Below are 21,232 nucleotides of genomic sequence, written 5' to 3' on the forward strand. Positions count from 1 at the left end.
AATAAATCAAACTGTTTGTGAGCTATTCGAGACTCGATTCGATAAAAATTCGATCGGGTTCGGTTCGTTTTTTAAACGAGCCAAACTCAAACTCACTTTTTAGACTCGTTTAATAAATGAATCGAATTTAAACTTAGCAGTATTCGGCTCGTTTAGGCTCGCGAGCTCGGTTCGTTTTCAAACTCGTGAACAGGCTAGCGAATAAGTTCATGAGCAGGGTCGCGAGTAGTTCGCCAACACCAATCCCACATCGAAAGTTGAAGGGATATGGAGGATTGTGACTTCTCTATAAAAAGACAATCCTTCTACATTATTTTTCATTAGTTTTGGGTTTGAGAGACTTTAATTAAAATAAACAATATAATTTAAAGTCTCTTTTAACACCTTATAATTTAAATTTTATTTTTAATTTAAATAAATTTAAATTATATTTAGTTTATTTATATATAATCGAGCTCAAATTCGAGTCTAAATGAGTTCAAATTCGAGTTTTTTAAATGGAGTTTGAGTTAGTTCGTTAATGTGATAAATGAGCTTATTATGATTCGAATTCGAACCGAACTCGAGTTTAATATTTATTTTATAAATCGAGCTCGATGTTATAAATGAAACTTGAGTCGAGTTCGAACTCGAAATCTAACTTATAAATTTATTTTCTAATCGAATCTGAACTTATTAAAACTCGACTCGGCTCAATTCGATTACAGCTCTACTCCTCCCCTCCTTCCTGCACTTTATTCATATTCCTGCGCTCACTGTTTTTAGGCAATCAAGAAGCAATACGAGTGCACAAGGTAGTAAGATAGATTTATGCTTAAAAAGGAACAAGCTTTAAAAGAAAAAAAGAGAGTACCTATAAAATTAGTTGAATTAAATTTAAATGAGTCTTTGCAAAGACGGACCCATTCACGGTAAGGGGGTTATGGGTCTCTTGAAATTTTTGAAATTTTTAAAGGTATATAGATAATTTTTCTTAAAATATGAAAAATTATAATTAGATTCTTTTATGTTTAAAAAATTTACTAACTCATCCTTATTTCAAAATTATTTAATTAAATTATCATTATATTTTATAATTTCAAATTCTTTAATCCATTTATCAAAGAAATTTTTACTATTTAGTCCCTCATCTTCTATATTATTTTTCAATCCAAAAAATTTACTTCTTCTTTTCAAGATTTCAAATTTAAATATCCACTTAAATTTTTCTTAGATTATTCACTCATTATTTAATTTAATTTAATATATCATTTTTATTATTAAGTTATAATTATTTATTTATTTATTTCACTTAGTTACTAATCTATTTATACGATTGAAATTATACGAAAATAATTCTTAATATATTAGAATATTTTTTAAAAAAATTTAAATTTCAATAGTAAATCTTGTATTAAAATACTATATTATTTTAATATTTTTTTTATAGATTTGTATATTATAACAATAACGGAAAGAAATTTTTCTACGGTGAATATCATTAAAAGTCGACTCTATAGTGATAAACCATAAAAAATTGATCAATAATTTATATTAAAAGATATATTTGCAAATGCTAATAATGATATCATTAAAAATATATTTTAATGAATGAAAAATAAATGAGAATGTAATAATTTATTCACTTTTTATAAAAAGTTATTTTTTGAATATAAATTTTTTGCACATATTAAAAAAAATAATTTATTTTATTAATTTTTTTAATTATACTATTTTAAAAATATTAAATTTTATTAAATATTAAAAAATATTTTAAATATTTATTTAGAAAAATTAATAATTAATGATAGATTGATTTGAAAATAATATAAAATTAAATAGAATTATAATAAAAATTATATATTACTATAATGAAAGAAACTGAACAATAATTTTGGAACAATAATAAAAAAAAATTGATAAAATAATAAAATAAGAGATACTTATTTAAATTGAACTCTTAAACTGAATTTATGATTCGTCGACATGAAGATCCATTCATAGCACCTCATATTGCAAAACGGAATCCCTTCAGGTTTAGGGCAAACATCTATATTTGATGGAGAATATTCATATTTGTAAGATGTTAGAACTTGGAAATGATAGATATCCTTTGCTTAATCTTTGTCATTTTTTTACACAAACTAATGCTGGAGTGGACGCAGATAATAATTTTTTTTTTCCTGAGTTTATCCGTTTGACATCTTTTTCTTTGTAAATCAATCGATGATGAACATATTTAGTATAAATTTAGAATTATATACGTGGTAAAATTGGAGAGATTTTTTGTGTTTTATATTGGTGTGCAAAGAATTATAAGAATAGGTTAAATACATAGGGGATGAAGCTGATCTCAAACAAATACTGTGCTGAGCCTTGACAAGAGACTTGTGTTTTGTATAGGCGTGCATGCATGAAAAGACAGTACAACATAGATGCACGAGTCTGATGTAGAAATCCCCATTAAATGAGCTGTTAATAGACCCGATCTCTCCATGATTTCCTCCAGAAAATTCAAGAAATCTTCCCTCTCAACAGAAGAAAAGGGAACAGTATTTTCATCAAACTTAGATCAGAATATTGTTTAGGATTTCCTCAGGGTTTTAATATTTAAGTAAGAGATTTAGGCAACAACCATCTTCTTCTTCCTAGCTGCATTTACTTTATATTTTGCATTTTTATAATGGTATGAGCGGCTCAATTCTTTTATTCTAGTTGAAATTATTCTAGTTGAAATTAGATTGAAGTTTTAGATTTTTGTTTTACGGATAATATTTATGGTGAAAATATTTTTTATATTTCTTTGTGTTTAAAATATTTAAAATTTTTTTTAAAAAATATGTTTTTAATAAAAAAATTATTTTAAGAAGAATGACTTTTTATTTTGAAAAGAGAAAGTACGTTTTTAGATTTTTATAATTTTTTTGTTAGTTAATAATTATGTCCGTTATAAAACGTAATATATATTTAACATTAAGTAGTAATTAGTGCTACTATTAAGGAATTATATGATTCGATTTAAATAAAACATTCAGTTAGTTCGTCGATTAGAATTGAGTCTCTAAATCTTAAAGTGGTTAATAAATTATTTTTTTATCAACAATAAATTAAATTCAATAAATACTTTTCGAGTTTTTTTATTAATTATAATTAATTAGTGAGTTCTCCTAATTAATTTAGACCTAAGTACGACAGGTTACCTGAATTTATTGAAATTAATAGAGAATTATTATGTATAATTCTAATAACGTCGATAATTAGTTATAAGTGTAAGAACAAATGGTTGCAAAGTGAAACTAATTAGCTATACATGAGCAACCTATAATATGAAAATATGGCCATACCAAACAGATCTTATGCTACAGATGACAGAATATATAGAGTTTTCAAACTCAGTTACGCTTGAAGAAAGCCATTATAGGATGGTAGACAAGTTTATTAGCATTGACACCTTCAACAAAATCAAGATGAGCATAATTCTCCACGGACAATACAGTGAGCTTGTCTCCATCGTGATCTTTAAGGTTCTGCAGTAGAACTCCCACGTCCGTTGGATCAGAAAGTGAGTCCTTCTCTCCATAGCTAAGGAAGAGAGGAAAGTCCTTTGGGATGCTTTTCATGTTGTACACAGGAGGAGTGCTTTGCTTATAGTGCTTCATGTTGTCTTCTTCATTACCATAATCGTACATTGCTATGGTCCCCGTCCTAATCACTGTTTAAAAATCATAATTATACAATTAAGATTAATCCTTGCCTTTTTAATATTTCTGTTTGCTTCCAATGGTAAAGCAGGTTGATTACAGAGATTACTTACTTTGAGATAAGTGAATCATGTTCTTTGTAGCTGTTGGTTGAGACGGGTTATCTAGAATTTTTGAAGAATTTAGACAGCAATTTGGGCCTGTGTTACTTAAAAATAAAGATGTAAATCAGTCAAATAGCTGATGAACTTGTAGAAGGAAATGGAGAAGCCAAGTGGGTACCAGTGAAAGCGGTCCATAAGTTTGTGCAGTTCACACCAGGCTCACTGCAGATAGCTTCAAGAAGCTTGGAAGTAGCCTGACTGTTCAATTTTCGAATGAAAATTGTTACCATTTTCTTATCTTCAAGTATCAAGAAAGAAATGTTCTGTAATAGATAAAATTGCTTCAATTTAGTTTGCTTTCTCACCCTCGTGGAACAAATTCCCGCAGGCCTAACCAGTAAATGTCCTGAGAAATCAAAAGGGAAAAGTTAATGAAGAGGTAATGAGAGCCTTCTTTATACAAAGAGAAATTTGTTGATTTGTTTACCTCAGCTAAAAATGCATCAGCAGCTGCTTTGGTGAGTAGTGATGTAATCTGATTAAGATAAGCAATTGGGCTAAGCAAAGCTGCTGATCTTAACATGTTCGGTAATTTTTCTTGTGAAAGGGCAGCCAAAGCAGTTAAAGTTCCCTGCAAATTAAATCACAGTTTTTTTTTATGCTATATCATTGAGTAAACTGAGAAATTAGAATGTACAGATGGAGATGCAGATGCTTACCAAGGAATGGCCAACATAGTGAAGTTTCTGCCCTGTCTGTTGATGCACATACTGGAACATGGCAGGAAGATCATGAGCAGCTAATTCATCCCATGTCCAGTCCCAATAAGCCTGCAATTACAAGGACAAGAACTCATTAAAATTTTTCAATGAAGCCTACAATAATGAAGAAAAATGTTAAATGACAGCTAGAAAGCTGAAGCTCAACCGGATCATTGGGAGTAAGAGAGGTGTGTCCGCTGCTGAATCTACTTCCACGGGTATTAGCAATCCACACATCGTATCCATTGTCTGCTAATATGAAAGCCAGAGATTCATCAGGAGAATTGGATAGCCATGTTGCACCATCCTGTAATCACACAGTAATAGTTAGTTCTCTTATCTAAAGAAAAAAAAAAAAAAAAACAATGAGATTTTGTTTATTGGGATAGAATATTTCGAATCCCATCTGGAGCTAATTTCATCAAATGGTAATAATAACAAAGATAAAACTGAAAAGCTACTAACCGAGCTTAAACCATGTTGCAGCAAGACTGGTGGATTGTCTGCTAACTTGCCGGACCGCCCGGCAGGCGGGGCTTTTTACAAAATTAGGGGTGGGGGAAAACTTATTTCCCATTTTGGGGTTGGGGAAAACTTATTTCCCATTTTGGTGTTCGCCTGCCAGGTGGCGGGCAAAAAGTGAGTCTGGCGCTTCTTTGGAGGCGCCAGACTGAGTCTTGGCGCCTCTTTGAGAGGCGCCAGTGTCAAGTTCAGCCCCTGGCGCCTCTTTGAGAGGCGCCAGGCATGCTTGGCGCCTCTCAAAGAGGCGGCAAGCGTGGCTTTTTTTTTTTTAAATATATTATAATAATAAATTAAAAAAATATATATATATTATTTTTTGAATATATTATAATTACAAAATTAATATTATGGTATTTATATATACTTAAACTAATAATATACTTAAAGAAATAGAAAATATTAAAACTAATAATATAATACTTAAAGAAATAAGAAGTATTAATTAACAATTAAAATTTAATTATACATAAATTAATTCACAATATTCGCAAATATTTCTAATGATAACCATGTAAATGACCGCCGGTGCCACAATGTCGTGGTCTCCTCTCATTTGATCGTCTTGTGTTGTATCGACGCCCGTCAAATGATGGCTCCTGTTCAGCTTCTTGAGAATTTCCAACATCATCGTCAGCCATAGATATATTTAAATCAGGAGGTTGAGATCGAGGTCTTGAACTCTCCCCAATAACTGGATCCTGAGTTGGAAAGCCGAAATCCCCTGAATAAGGGGTTGAAGAAAATAACTCAGGAAAATCCGAAGAAAACAAGGTAAGTCGGCTTGAGGGATCATCAAGTGATTGTCGAGGGAATGCCGGAAAAACAGAGTCTGATGGAGTATGTGGTTGCGCAGGGGAGAAGAAGTCGAACGACGTGCTAGCCATGCCTTCCCCTCCAGTCTGATCGTAATTGGGAGGAGTTGGAGTAAATGACTGAAAAGGCATAGGAGAAGGCCCCGGTGTCCATCCTGTATACTGACTTTGAAAATTGTCTCCATAAGTGGGCATTTGTGAAGATTGGCCCAATTCTGTGTATGAGCCGTATGGATGGAATGCAACCGGTGATGGTATCTGCATTACACCAGGGTTTGGCGTAGGGCGTGGAATCTCCGTCTCCCTTGATGGCCTGGTAGTGTGGCGAGGATGTCGTGGAGGATTCCTGGAGGACGAGGGTGCGTCGTCGTCTACATCATGTGGAAGCGGTTGGGATGGTGGCGCCGGCTGTGGAGGCGGTATTTGGGAAATGCGATCGAACAAACGAAGTGCATGAAACATTGAATTGACCGCATTTCCAATCTTGTCTACTGTTGGGTGACGAACTTGACTCGCCCATAAGCGACAGTTCTCTAGACCATCCTCCTGTAAAATGTATTTGTTAATATATCTATCCCCTAAAGTTAAGTAATGTAAATATTTATATAATTAATACATAAATCACAAAGACACGCCCATTACCACAGCCCCGATTGATGCACCCCTTTGAGACACCCACCGACGTGCAATCATTCTGTACCATTCCATGTACTGTGAATGATAATGTAATGGCTGGGTCAGAGTATTGCTGGCAACAATCCGTCGGTGCCTTGATTCCCAGAGAGAAATCCAATGTTGGTTCTCAGTCATCCAGTTCGTAGTTGAAGAAGTTAATTTTATTGAATGCATATCAACTGTTTGACGGGGTTGTTGTGGAATGGGCTGAGAAAATCCAAAATGCCTCAGCACCCTGTCAGGTTGATGCCACTCCACAATATGAAAACATATCAGTGGGACAACCGATCTCCATATTTGTCTTCCCTGTAGACAATAATCTGGCATACCTGTAATACCCGACAGATTCAAGACATCGGAATTTCTACCGTCCGGTGGAATTCGAGGATGTCAGAGGTTTCTAGAAGGGTAAGAGAAAGGTTTTCTAAAATATTTTCAAGTATTTTAAAGGTTTAGAGTGAAAAAGAATTGAGTTTTGTGGAGAATTGGCCAAAGGAGTTTCTGTCATGTTCGGCCCCCGAAGGTTAAGTTCGGCCGCCGAAAGTGCCCAATGTTCGGCCCCCGAAGGTGATGTTCGGCCCCCGAAAGTTGCATGGTTTTGCATGCAGTTTCGGCAGCCGAAGCTGAGGTGGTCGGTTAGTTGTGCACACTCCTCCGTCCGTGGTTTGGCCAGGTGTTCACCTCCAGATCATGACCAGAGGTTAGGCCACGTCTCCCATGACTCATCTGCAAGCTTTTATCAGCTTAGGCAGAAGGTTGGTCGTGATTTGAGTGAGATGAATGTTTTTGAGAGAAAAGAAGAGTTGTGAGGGTTTGAAGCTTTGGAGGAGGAGTTGCTGCGTTTGCTTGTTCCTCTTCTGATTTCAGGAGGTAAGGGACGTCTTTAAGTTTGTTTTAATGAGTTTTAACAGCTTTTTGAAACAGGTTATGGGAGTTATGCATAAGTTGCATGCTTAGGTTAGTTTTGATGTTTTAATGATGAAAGCATGATTATATGTTGTGTTAGTTGTTTTGTTGGAGTTTAAGTTGTTTTAAGCTCCTTTGTGTTTGTTAAAGTGTTTATGCATGTTTTAGAGGGGTTAAATGCATGTATTGAGGGCTGAGCAGATGATGGAGGGACTGGCAGGCGTCCTTGTGCACGAAACTGAGTTCTGGATGAACTCAGGTTCGGCCGCCGAAAGTCCAAGTTAGGCCGCCGAACATGCCTGACTTTCGTCTCTGGAGGAGACATTCGGCCGCCGAAGGTGCTGCCGAAGGTGCCCTGTCCAGCCTTCCTTTGCTTGTTTTGCATGCTTGTTTTGAGGTATTCTAGAGGGGTTTTGGGGAGATGTTTATCAGTGATATAGAGTATGTTTGGTACCTCATTTAAGTCCTCCATTGTAGGATTGGACCCGAGAAAACGAGGTATTTAGCAGTAGTAGCTGCTTCAGAGTTAGAATTGGTCCAGAGCTAGTTAGCCCAGAGTTAGCCAAGCAGAGGCTACAGGTGAGTGGAACTAAACTGAAGATTTTACATTGAGAAATGACACACTTCTAGCATATTTCATGCATCATAAACTGCCATGTTATGTATTAGGTTGTGCTGCATTAGAATTCACGAATATGACGCATTGCATAAGATGATATTTGTGCGGATGAATGTTGGATGATCCTTAGCCCTTGATATGGCACAGAGTACAGATATAGAGTTATGGCATGAGGTAGCCATACCAGGTCGCCCCTGGATAGTCCAGGTCGCTCCTGGTACTATGAGATAGACAGTTTGACCTGACTCAGATAGAGAAGTCCAGGTGAGGCCTAATCGCCCCTGGCACAGTTGGCCTTGTGATAGAGCCAGGGAAGAGAAGTCCAGGTGAGGCCTAATCGCCCCTGGCAAGTTGGACATATTGTTATATGTATACACTGAAGGGCTATTGGTGACAAGTTCATCCTTTTGATGATATGTTTGTGATGTGATGCATTCCATGTGAGCATATAATGAATGGATTGTTTTATTGTTCCTCCTCACTGGGCTGTAGTAGCTCATCCCACTCCCTTAACCCCAGTTTTGCAGGTTCTGAGATAGCTATGGGAAGTCAAAGTCAGCAAGAGTACAGAGGAAAGTAATGTATGAATGTATGTTTGTAATAGCATAGTGGACATGATGTAATTAAAAGATTAGTTGTAATGTAATGTATAGATATGTACTGTCATATACTGGATAGATTTGTGCTTTCCCTAGTGTTATTGCTATAGTGTGATGTATGATTAATCCCTTTGTACATGCATCCTGTTTTACGTTTCTTGATGAGAAATGTGTGAGTTGGGCTTAACGTATGGCTTTGATGAGATACCAATGGGATGTGTTATAGAGTAAAAGGGTTTCACTCCCTTGCCCACAGCAGATAGTAGTCCCTGGTATAGGCCCTGAGGGCCATTTCAGATTGACATATCTGAGTAGCAGCAGTTAAGCCTACAGAGTTTTACAGGATTGTTGAGTCAGTTTGTATCATGTATGGGATTATCAGGTACACAGAGAGTATAGTTGGCTGACTACGGGTCCTGGCGGCCTTAAGCCGATCTGGATCCTAGTGCCAGTGATGGTTCGGACCGTTACTAAGGGGTACCGGTTTCCGGGTCGTTACAGATTGGTATCAGAGCATAGGGCCTCAAGAGTACGGTGTGTTGGGATAGCCCACACCGGAAAGAGGTGTTGTCTTGTATAGGAAGGAAAGCACAATAGGTACAATCATGTCCACTAGGATAGGATGTGGAGTCCTGTCTTGCATGATGATGTGAAAATGCCATGATGAGTTGCATGTGCATTATTGATATGTTTGATATGTGTTAAGGATTCATGTGTTTTCACATGGATCATTTGATGATATTGTGTGTGATGTTGTGCTTTTCAGAGGCAGGATGAGAGGAACTCGTCGATCTGCGAGATTGACTGGAGCTCCGTCGGAGGATGAGGACATGGATGCTCATCTCCCAGTTCTGCAAAAGGCAACATCAGATAGTTTAAGCAGAGAAGGTACATCAAGGGACCCTAGAAGGTCTAGTGATGAGAGTAGAAGGGGAGTTGTGCAGAGTGGTATGTCAGGGTTTAGGAGAGTCCTAGAGGAGGATGTGCAGAGCAGAGATGGTAGCTTTAGCAGGAGCAGGTTAGGAGGAGATATGGGTGAGTCTCAAGGAGGCACTCAGGCCTCGAAATTTGTTCCACCTCAGTATCCACCCTACCAGTGGGGGGCAGAGTACCCGATGAGAGGTACATCAGAGTTTCCTAGTTATCACCCATATCCCACCTTTATGCCCTATCCTTCCTTTTATCCGCCATATCCACCGCCACAGCCACAGTATACCATGTTTCCACCCTTCTTTGGTTATCCAAGTTTAGCAAACCCTACCTCAGGGAATGTTGCACCTCCTCCACCACCACTAGAACCAGTAGCCCCAGTTGTCCAACTACCTAAGCCTAGTTCACCTGGAGGAAGTAGGGTACAGATGACAGACTATTTGCGGTTAGATATTCCCCAGTTTGAGACTGGTGATGACCCTTTTGAGTATCTCAGAATGGTCAAGATGATAACTGATGAGTTGGGAGCCAGTGAGCGTAGAGCCATTCAGATGGCAGGGGTCACATTGAAATGTGAAAAGGCAAGGGCATGGTTCAACCAGTATGTGAACCCGAGGGTAGAAAGCTTATCCTGGGAGCAGTTTGCAACAGAGTTTGCTGAAGGGGCTTTTCCAGATAGCACAAGGAAGAGGTTCCATGATATAGTAGATATGGCACAGAAGAGAGAAGCTAGTGCCAAACTTGCAGGGACAAGTGATGTGAATCTCTCCCCTCTGCACGAGGCTGGGATAGAAAGGAAAAAGGGGGGAAGAGGCCTCAGACGATCAAAGAAGAACAAGTTCTGGAAGCAGCTCAAGTCTGGTCTGGGAATAGGTGAGGGATCGAGCTCTGGTTTGACAAACTCCAAATGTCCGAGGTGCGGTAGGCCGCACAAGGGAGTCTGTTTAGTAGGGACAACAGCATGTTTTAGGTGCGGACAGGAGGGGCACATAGCACGTGAGTGTTCCACCGCGACTTTGATAACACAGTCCCAGCAGACAGCCTCAGATAGAGTGACTCAACTAGGAGCTCTAGCTATGACTTTGGGCAGAGGCAGAGGGAGCGAGATCACTCCTTCTTCCATAGGTTCCCCAGGTGAAGGTCCGTCAGTACCAGCACGGCTCTTCGCTTTGACGCAATAGGAGGCTGACACATCGGACAGGGCGGTAACAGGTACTTTTCACTTCCGTTTGTTTTGATGTGTCTACTCTTAGAGACTCTGATGCTTTGTTTTCCTTCGTGCTTGAGGGATTAGACTGTCCTCTTTAGGTCAATAGACCCAAGTGTGATCCATCAGCGGCAGAGTTAGTCTGCCAGTTGAGGTCAATGCTAGTTCAGTGCTAGTTGTGAGTAGGTGCCTTCCAACTGACCTAGTGGTTCTAGAGTGATTGATTGATATCATTCTAGGGGTGGATGGGCTAGCTACTCATAGTCTTGCTTGAGATAGCAAAGACAGAGTCGTCAGGCTTAGAGATCAGGGTGGCTCACAAGTGGTATGTTGAGGGGACAGTGTAGAGATGCCTGAAATGTAGTATCAGCCCTCTAAGCTCGTAAACTAGGTAAGAGAGGTTATCAGAGGTTTCTTGCTTGCGTGTGTCATAAAGTATAGCAGTTGATCAGATTAGGAAAGGAACCAGTTTTAGTGCCCACAGTCAAAGACAAGTTTTGGATTTTGACCCAGACAAGTCATCAAGGTTACCACCTGCTAAGAGAGTTCAATGAGAGATAGGAATGGTGTTTATACCCATCATTTCTAGTCTTCTCTGTAGGATGGTACCAGTAGCATAAGTGAGATGGTAAAAGCCAACTGAGTAATAGCTAGTGGTTCGTGAGCTAGGAAAGATACTCGAGAGTGTTGCTACGAGATGCTATGGCCTTGGATTTTATCCAGGTATAGGGAGAGTGATCTCTCATCTCCGAGTGCAGCCCTCAAGGAAAAGAAATAAGGCAGAGAATAGAGTAAGAAATAGCAGAGTAAGAAAAGAATAAAAGGGTAAGTGAAAGTGAGCAGATTAAGGAAAAGAGAAGAATAAGTAAACTAGAATAGAACAGAGAAAGAAAAGAGTAAGATTAAGAGTAAGTTCAGGAGGAGATTTCAGTTAGTCTGGGATTAGGTAGTAATTGAGGCAGAGGAAAGGGTTAGCTTTTCCATTAGTAAATTCCCGAGGGAAGTTCCGTTAGCTTTAGCTCGGATCTTCACCCTGACTCAGTCGGAAGCTATCACATTGAACACAGTGACATCAAGTATGTTCACTTGTGGATGTTCAGATGTGTATGCTGTTCGTTTTGAACCCGCATGTTTTTACTTCCTTGTGGCTTAGTGAGCTGTTACTAGAGTGGGTTTGATGACTTCTAGGCTTAGAGTGTTTTCTCTGGGTTAATGGACCCGGGTATGATCCATCTGAAGCAGAGTCAGTGAATCAGATCAGTTTAGAGTTGTAGTGAGTAGAAGCTATCCAGCTGACCTTATGGTTCTAGAGTTGACTATTTGATGTCATTCTAGGGCGGATTGGCTACTTACTCATTGTACTACCTGTGTCTATAGAGACAAGGTAGGAGAGTTCAGAGTTCAGAGGCTAGGATGGATCATAGAGAGTCCTTAGAAGGGACAGAGTATAGGTGCCTAGAGGTTTGATGTCAGCCCAGCAGGCTCATAGGTACACAGGAAAGGTTATCAGAGGGTTCTAGTTCGTGTGAGTGAGTTTAGTAGTCAGATCGGGGAATTAGCCTCAATACCCGTAGTTAGTAAGTTCTAGATGGTTTCCCAGATGAGCTGTCAGGTTTACCATCTGTCAGGGAGTCAGAGTGTGGAATAGAAGTGGTGTCTGGACGCGGAACCATTTCTTTCCTTCTACCCTACAGGATGGCACCTACAGAGAGAGAGAGAGCATGATCAAAGTATAATAGGAAAGCTTGGTAGAGAAAGGTTACATTCGACTTAGTACCTCACTCTGGAATGTTCCAGTGTCAGTGTGAGAACCGAAGGATGAAACCTTGAGATTTTGTAACGACTGTAAGCAGTTGAACAAAATCACTACTAAGGATAGGTGTTCCCACACAGGATTGATGCTCTGTGGAGACAACGAGTAGGAGCTGTGTATCCTCCACGATAGATCTTAGAGTTGGGAACTAGATATTAAGAGTTAGAAAGAGAGTTAAAGAAAACAAAAACCAGTATAGGAAAAAAAAAGAAGAAAGGTGGGCAAGGATCAGAGTGCTCAGCAAAAAAAAAATGTAGAATAGTTCAGAAAAACAGAGAAGCATGCCCATGATCTACTAAATGGTGTAGATTCTAAGAGAACACGGCATAGAAGCCAAGTGTATAAGTTCAGTTTCGAGGCATGTCCGTATGATTATGAGGTGTCATAAGACGTTTTTGTTTTAAAGTCAGTAGCATTGACGCTATAGGCAAGGCATCTAGTTTTTCCTTAGAAGTATGGCTCTTCTGACCGGGTTGACTAAAGAAAAGGAAAGGTTAGTGTAATCAGTATAGTGTGCCTAAGTTGAGAAAAGTCAGTAATCAGATGAAAGAACCAAGTCAGTTGGGTACTGGAAACAGTGAGACGCAATCAGTGTAGAGTATAGACACAGACTCAGCAGTTAAGCGTCAGCAAAGTCAGGAATGGTAAATAACCCAGGAGTTTGACTCCAGTAATATCTGTGTCTCTTCGCGGAGGAAAGTGTTAGACTTTCCTTAATTGCTTATTTGCATATGTGTTTGTTGTGTGAACATTCGAGGACGAATGTTCTTAAAGGGGGGAAGAATGTAATACCCGACAGATTCAAGACATCGGAATTTCTACCGTCCGGTGGAATTCGAGGATGTCAGAGGTTTCTAGAAGGGTAAGAGAAAGGTTTTCTAAAATATTTTCAAGTATTTTAAAGGTTTAGAGTGAAAAAGAATTGAGTTTTGTGGAGAATTGGCCAAAGGAGTTTCTGTCATGTTCGGCCCCCGAAGGTTAAGTTCGGCCGCCGAAAGTGCCCAATGTTCGGCCCCCGAAGGTGATGTTCGGCCCCCGAAAGTTGCATGGTTTTGCATGCAGTTTCGGCAGCCGAAGCTGAGGTGGTCGGTTAGTTGTGCACACTCCTCCGTCCGTGGTTTGGCCAGGTGTTCACCTCCAGATCATGACCAGAGGTTAGGCCACGTCTCCCATGACTCATCTGCAAGCTTTTATCAGCTTAGGCAGAAGGTTGGTCGTGATTTGAGTGAGATGAATGTTTTTGAGAGAAAAGAAGAGTTGTGAGGGTTTGAAGCTTTGGAGGAGGAGTTGCTGCGTTTGCTTGTTCCTCTTCTGATTTCAGGAGGTAAGGGACGTCTTTAAGTTTGTTTTAATGAGTTTTAACAGCTTTTTGAAACAGGTTATGGGAGTTATGCATAAGTTGCATGCTTAGGTTAGTTTTGATGTTTTAATGATGAAAGCATGATTATATGTTGTGTTAGTTGTTTTGTTGGAGTTTAAGTTGTTTTAAGCTCCTTTGTGTTTGTTAAAGTGTTTATGCATGTTTTAGAGGGGTTAAATGCATGTATTGAGGGCTGAGCAGATGATGGAGGGACTGGCAGGCGTCCTTGTGCACGAAACTGAGTTCTGGATGAACTCAGGTTCGGCCGCCGAAAGTCCAAGTTAGGCCGCCGAACATGCCTGACTTTCGTCTCTGGAGGAGACATTCGGCCGCCGAAGGTGCTGCCGAAGGTGCCCTGTCCAGCCTTCCTTTGCTTGTTTTGCATGCTTGTTTTGAGGTATTCTAGAGGGGTTTTGGGGAGATGTTTATCAGTGATATAGAGTATGTTTGGTACCTCATTTAAGTCCTCCATTGTAGGATTGGACCCGAGAAAACGAGGTATTTAGCAGTAGTAGCTGCTTCAGAGTTAGAATTGGTCCAGAGCTAGTTAGCCCAGAGTTAGCCAAGCAGAGGCTACAGGTGAGTGGAACTAAACTGAAGATTTTACATTGAGAAATGACACACTTCTAGCATATTTCATGCATCATAAACTGCCATGTTATGTATTAGGTTGTGCTGCATTAGAATTCACGAATATGACGCATTGCATAAGATGATATTTGTGCGGATGAATGTTGGATGATCCTTAGCCCTTGATATGGCACAGAGTACAGATATAGAGTTATGGCATGAGGTAGCCATACCAGGTCGCCCCTGGATAGTCCAGGTCGCTCCTGGTACTATGAGATAGACAGTTTGACCTGACTCAGATAGAGAAGTCCAGGTGAGGCCTAATCGCCCCTGGCACAGTTGGCCTTGTGATAGAGCCAGGGAAGAGAAGTCCAGGTGAGGCCTAATCGCCCCTGGCAAGTTGGACATATTGTTATATGTATACACTGAAGGGCTATTGGTGACAAGTTCATCCTTTTGATGATATGTTTGTGATGTGATGCATTCCATGTGAGCATATAATGAATGGATTGTTTTATTGTTCCTCCTCACTGGGCTGTAGTAGCTCATCCCACTCCCTTAACCCCAGTTTTGCAGGTTCTGAGATAGCTATGGGAAGTCAAAGTCAGCAAGAGTACAGAGGAAAGTAATGTATGAATGTATGTTTGTAATAGCATAGTGGACATGATGTAATTAAAAGATTAGTTGTAATGTAATGTATAGATATGTACTGTCATATACTGGATAGATTTGTGCTTTCCCTAGTGTTATTGCTATAGTGTGATGTATGATTAATCCCTTTGTACATGCATCCTGTTTTACGTTTCTTGATGAGAAATGTGTGAGTTGGGCTTAACGTATGGCTTTGATGAGATACCAATGGGATGTGTTATAGAGTAAAAGGGTTTCACTCCCTTGCCCACAGCAGATAGTAGTCCCTGGTATAGGCCCTGAGGGCCATTTCAGATTGACATATCTGAGTAGCAGCAGTTAAGCCTACAGAGTTTTACAGGATTGTTGAGTCAGTTTGTATCATGTATGGGATTATCAGGTACACAGAGAGTATAGTTGGCTGACTACGGGTCCTGGCGGCCTTAAGCCGATCTGGATCCTAGTGCCAGTGATGGTTCGGACCGTTACTAAGGGGTACCGGTTTCCGGGTCGTTACAATACCGTCCACCACAACATCAGAGTATGGCTCCCATATAAACTGTGTACATACGATAATATAAAAGGTTAGAATTGTGATATTAATTACTATTATGTAATTTAAAGGTATAGAGTGATGACCTCTTCGGCTTCCATGCGATCAAGTTGGTACCGAAGTTGCACAAGCACATGCGTTGTAACTTCAGTAATAGTTCTAGCATTACTCCACCTAAACAATTTATAGTTTGGAATTAGTAACCAGATGTTTTGGATAGTATAGTACAGAATTTATAGCACATACCGGCTGCCAATCGGTGTATCTGGAAGGGGATTTATCTGGGAGATGGTAGGGACAATTGTTTTTATTCTGTCCCATGCCCAAATCTGTAAAATATGCAGTGGCCTACCAATTTGCTGCACTCGTGGTGATGTTGCCCTGCAAAGCTCTTTATAAAGCCAAGCAAGACAGGCTGCACCCCAGCTATATTGACCACAGGTGTTGAAATTAGCGAGTAGTGGCAAAAACATTAGATTGACCCTATGAGCAGACCGATCAACAAATAGGGATCCACCTATTAGCCGTAGAATGAAAGCCCGAGCATGCCTCTGAATAGTAACATCATCAGCGTACTCTGGAATCTGGTCAAAGTTATCTCTCAACCAGGTGAGTGCAACAGTATTTCCTTTCATAACTTCACGATCCGGGACTAAACCAAGCAAATCTTCACATAGTAATTGCCATGACTGTCCTGTTGTCCCAGTAACAGCATTGCCATCAACAGGCAATCCAGATATCAGTCCCATATCTTGGAGTGTAACTGTACACTCTCCATGGGGTAACATGAAAGTATGTGTTTCTGGTCTCCATCTCTCAACCAAAGCAGTTATGAGGTGGTGATCTAAATGGAAGAACCCTAATCGAACAGCTCCGTAAAATCCACTAGCACGGAGATAAGGGATAAGCCTGTCATCAATATCATGACCGTGTAATACAGTAGATGATCGTCGGCATGTGATAACACCGGCCTCTTGTGGATCATCCCACACGACTTGGGACCTATGAGATGCTTGCAGATATAGCAATGAAGTATCACGTGGTCCTGGATTAATAAATAATCTACTGTCATTTGAGCTGTCCATTCCTGCAAAGGGTTATTACAACCCTTTGCAGGAATTGACAGTTGTAATAACCCTTTGCAGGAATGGACAGCTCAAATGACAGTAGATTATTTATTAATCCAGGACCACGTGATACTTCATTGCTATATCTACAAGCATCTCATAGGTCCCAAGTCGTGTGGGATGATCCACAAGAGGCCGGTGTTATCACATGCCGACGATCATCTACTGTATTACACGGTCATGATATTGATGACAGGCTTATCCCTTATCTCCGTGCTAGTGGATTTTACGGAGCTGTTCGATTAGGGTTCTTCCATTTAGATCACCACCTCATAACTGCTTTGGTTGAGAGATGGAGACCAGAAACACATACTTTCATGTTACCCCATGGAGAGTGTACAGTTACACTCCAAGATATGGGACTGATATCTGGATTGCCTGTTGATGGCAATGCTGTTACTGGGACAACAGGACAGTCATGGCAATTACTATGTGAAGATTTGCTTGGTTTAGTCCCGGATCGTGAAGTTATGAAAGGAAATACTGTTGCACTCACCTGGTTGAGAGATAACTTTGACCAGATTCCAGAGTACGCTGATGATGTTACTATTCAGAGGCATGCTCGGGCTTTCATTCTACGGCTAATAGGTGGATCCCTATTTGTTGATCGGTCTGCTCATAGGGTCAATCTAATGTTTTTGCCACTACTCGCTAATTTCAACACCTGTGGTCAATATAGCTGGGGTGCAGCCTGTCTTGCTTGGCTTTATAAAGAGCTTTGCAGGGCAACATCACCACGAGTGCAGCAAATTGGCGGGCCACTGCATATTTTACAGATTTGGGCATGGGACAGAATAAAAACAATTGCCCCTACCATCTCCCAGATAAATCCCCTTCCAGATACACCGATTGGCAGCCGGTATGTGCTATAAATTCTGTACTATACTATCCAAAACATCTGGTTACTAATTCCAAACTATAAATTGTTTAGGTGGAGTAATGCTAGAACTATTACTGAAGTTACAACGCATGTGCTTGTGCAACTTCGGTACCAACTTGATCGCATGGAAGCCGAAGAGGTCATCACTCTATACCTTTAAATTACATAATAGTAATTAATATCACAATTCTAACCTTTTATATTATCGTATGTACACAGTTTATATGGGAGCCATACTCTGATGTTGTGGTGGACGGTATGCCAGATTATTGTCTACAGGGAAGACAAATATGGAGATCGGTTGTCCCACTGATATGTTTTCATATTGTGGAGTGGCATCAACCTGACAGGGTGCTGAGGCATTTTGGATTTTCTCAGCCCATTCCACAATAAAATTAACTTCTTCAACTACGAACTGGATGACTGAGAACCAACATTGGATTTCTCTCTGGGAATCAAGGCACCGACGGATTGTTGCCAGCAATACTCTGACCCAGCCATTACATTATCATTCACAGTACATGGAATGGTACAGAATGATTGCACGTCGGTGGGTGTCTCAAAGGGGTGCATCAATCGGGGCTGTGGTAATGGGCGTGTCTTTGTGATTTATGTATTAATTATATAAATATTTACATTACTTAACTTTAGGGGATAGATATATTAACAAATACATTTTACAGGAGGATGGTCTAGAGAACTGTCACTTATGGGCGAGTCAAGTTCATCACCCAACAGTAGACAAGATTGGAAATGCGGTCAATTCAATGTTTCATGCACTTCGTTTGTTCGATCGCATTTCCCAAATACCGCCTCCACAGCCGGCGCCACCATCCCAACCGCTTCCACATGATGTAGACGACGACGCACCCTCGTCCTCCAGGAATCCTCCACGACATCCTCGCCACACTACCAGGCCATCAAGGGAGACGGAGATTCCACGCCCTACGCCAAACCCTGGTGTAATGCAGATACCATCACCGGTTGCATTCCATCCATACGGCTCATACACAGAATTGGGCCAATCTTCACAAATGCCCACTTATGGAGACAATTTTCAAAGTCAGTATACAGGATGGACACCGGGGCCTTCTCCTATGCCTTTTCAGTCATTTACTCCAACTCCTCCCAATTACGATCAGACTGGAGGGGAAGGCATGGCTAGCACGTCGTTCGACTTCTTCTCCCCTGCGCAACCACATACTCCATCAGACTCTGTTTTTCCGGCATTCCCTCGACAATCACTTGATGATCCCTCAAGCCGACCTACCTTGTTTTCTTCGGATTTTCCTGAGTTATTTTCTTCAACCCCTTATTCAGGGGATTTCGGCTTTCCAACTCAGGATCCAGTTATTGGGGAGAGTTCAAGACCTCGATCTCAAGACCTCGATCTCAACCTCCTGATTTAAATATATCTATGGCTGACAATGATGTTGGAAATTCTCAAGAAGCTGAACAGGAGCCATCATTTGACGGGCGTCGATACAACACAAGACGATCAAATGAGAGGAGACCACGACATTGTGGCACCGGCGGTCATTTACATGGTTATCATTAGAAATATTTGCGAATATTGTGAATTAATTTATGTATAATTAAATTTTAATTGTTAATTAATACTTCTTATTTCTTTAAGTATTATATTATTAGTTTTAATATTTTCTATTTCTTTAAGTATATTATTAGTTTAAGTATATATAAATACCATAATATTAATTTTGTAATTATAATATATTCAAAAAATAATATATATATATTTTTTAATTTATTATTATAATATATTTAAAAAAAAAAGCCACGCTTGCCGCCTCTTTGAGAGGCGCCAAGCATGCCTGGCGCCTCTCAAAGAGGCGCCAGGGGCCGAACTTGACACTGGCGCCTCTCAAAGAGGCGCCAAGACTCAGTCTGGCGCCTCTTTGAGAGGCGCCAGCGTCTGGCGCTTCTCAAAGAAGCGCCAGACTCACTTTTTGCCCGCCACCTGGCAGGCGAACACCAAAATGGGAAATAAGTTTTCCCCAACCCCAAAATGGGAAATAAGTTTTCCCCCACCCCTAATTTTGTAAAAAGCCCCCGGCAGGCATTCTCTGAAGGCTAAGAATATAACCATCTTCTGATGTTACCTGGAGTCATTTCAAGGTTTTAATATAATAAATTAATTCTTACATGTTGTGAAGTAACTTACAGTAAAGAATTCTACTAAAATAGAGTGCGATACTTGATGTTCTTGGCAAATATATCCTTGTGACTCCACCATGGATTTGCAGAGACTATCAGTATTATTTGGTGATAACAATGGCACATCCTGTTTGGTGATCAAATGCAGCTTTGTTCTTGCTGCTGCTGTAATTCCTGAGAGGCTTAACAGAATCACCACCAGAATTGGAGTGGTTAAAGTATTAGCCATCTCGAGTTCTATAAAAGCTACGTAGATTTCCTGGATTTGAAGGAATTCTATGATTAATCATGAGCTAATAGTAATATATATATTAAAAAAAAGTTGACGAGGATGAATATATGGCACATTTTTAATATATGGTAAATGATTAGGCAAGGAATTCAATTGAGATTTCTTTCCTAGCTAGAATTGCCATATACATACATACATATATATATATATATATATTATGGTGCAAAATTTTTATGTTTATTAAACCTTTGAAAATATCTGTCATAAAAATATTTTTTTATATTTTTTATTTTTTTTAAATGAGATTGGAGATCAGAAAAATAGAATCCGATGTCTCTGAGATTTACTCATATGCACTTACCACTAGATTATATACGTAAATGCCACATTTTTTTATATTTAACATGGTTAAAAATTTTTTTCCATATTTCATTATATTATAAATTGAAAATAACATTATTAATATATTTAATTAAAAATAAAAGCTATAAATAAAATTAAAAAAATAAACTTAATAGAGGAGCCAACAAATATACCCTAATCACAATATTATATAGAAAATTTTTTTTCATATAAAATCTATTGTACGTATTCTACATTAATGTAAGATATGAATATAGTATCAATAGTAAGATATTAATATAACTTATTTATAAATATATTATTTAATTATCAATTTAAATTAACAAAAATATTATATGGTTATTCTTTATCTTAAAATATTATATTTTAACTGTATATTTTTTTTAAATTATTATATAGTTCCTGTGGTATGGAGAAATTCGGTTAGTCTCTTAATTTTAAAAAATATATTAGAACGTAATCATTCTGTTAATTTTTCTGTTGAATTTTTTATTATTTAATCTTTATAATTTTAAAAATTTGAAAATCCTTTAAATTTTTAAAAAATTTATTAATTAGTTATACAATATTAAAAGTATTTAATCAGTAGGCTTTTTAAAATTTCAATATGTTTTAATATATTTTTTAAAATTGAAAGATCAACTAACAAAATTTTTTCATAATATTCGCACTAAATAATAATTTTTTATACTAAAGTGGGGGCATGCCCTAACT

The 21,232-nt window shown here is 38.9% G+C and overlaps 1 protein-coding gene across 1 annotated transcript; it reads right to left on the reverse strand.

The window, feature by feature from the left end:
- Nucleotides 1-3,255: 3,255 nt before the first annotated feature.
- On the reverse strand, nucleotides 3,256-20,152 carry LOC110627521 (triacylglycerol lipase 2). Its single transcript, XM_043948675.1, has 10 exons — nucleotides 19,964-20,152; nucleotides 19,828-19,868; nucleotides 5,011-5,077; nucleotides 4,712-4,852; nucleotides 4,504-4,614; nucleotides 4,272-4,415; nucleotides 4,150-4,190; nucleotides 3,963-4,042; nucleotides 3,794-3,880; nucleotides 3,256-3,691 (listed from the first exon to the last, which is right to left on the reverse strand). The coding sequence occupies exons 1-10, from the start codon at nucleotides 20,150-20,152 to the stop codon at nucleotides 3,372-3,374; spliced, it is 1,221 nt and encodes a 406-aa protein (XP_043804610.1). The 3' UTR covers nucleotides 3,256-3,371.
- Nucleotides 20,153-21,232: the final 1,080 nt, after the last annotated feature.

Source organism: Manihot esculenta, chromosome 12 (genome assembly GCF_001659605.2).
Source record: "Manihot esculenta cultivar AM560-2 chromosome 12, M.esculenta_v8, whole genome shotgun sequence".
NCBI classification, from domain to species: Eukaryota; Viridiplantae; Streptophyta; class Magnoliopsida; order Malpighiales; family Euphorbiaceae; genus Manihot; species Manihot esculenta.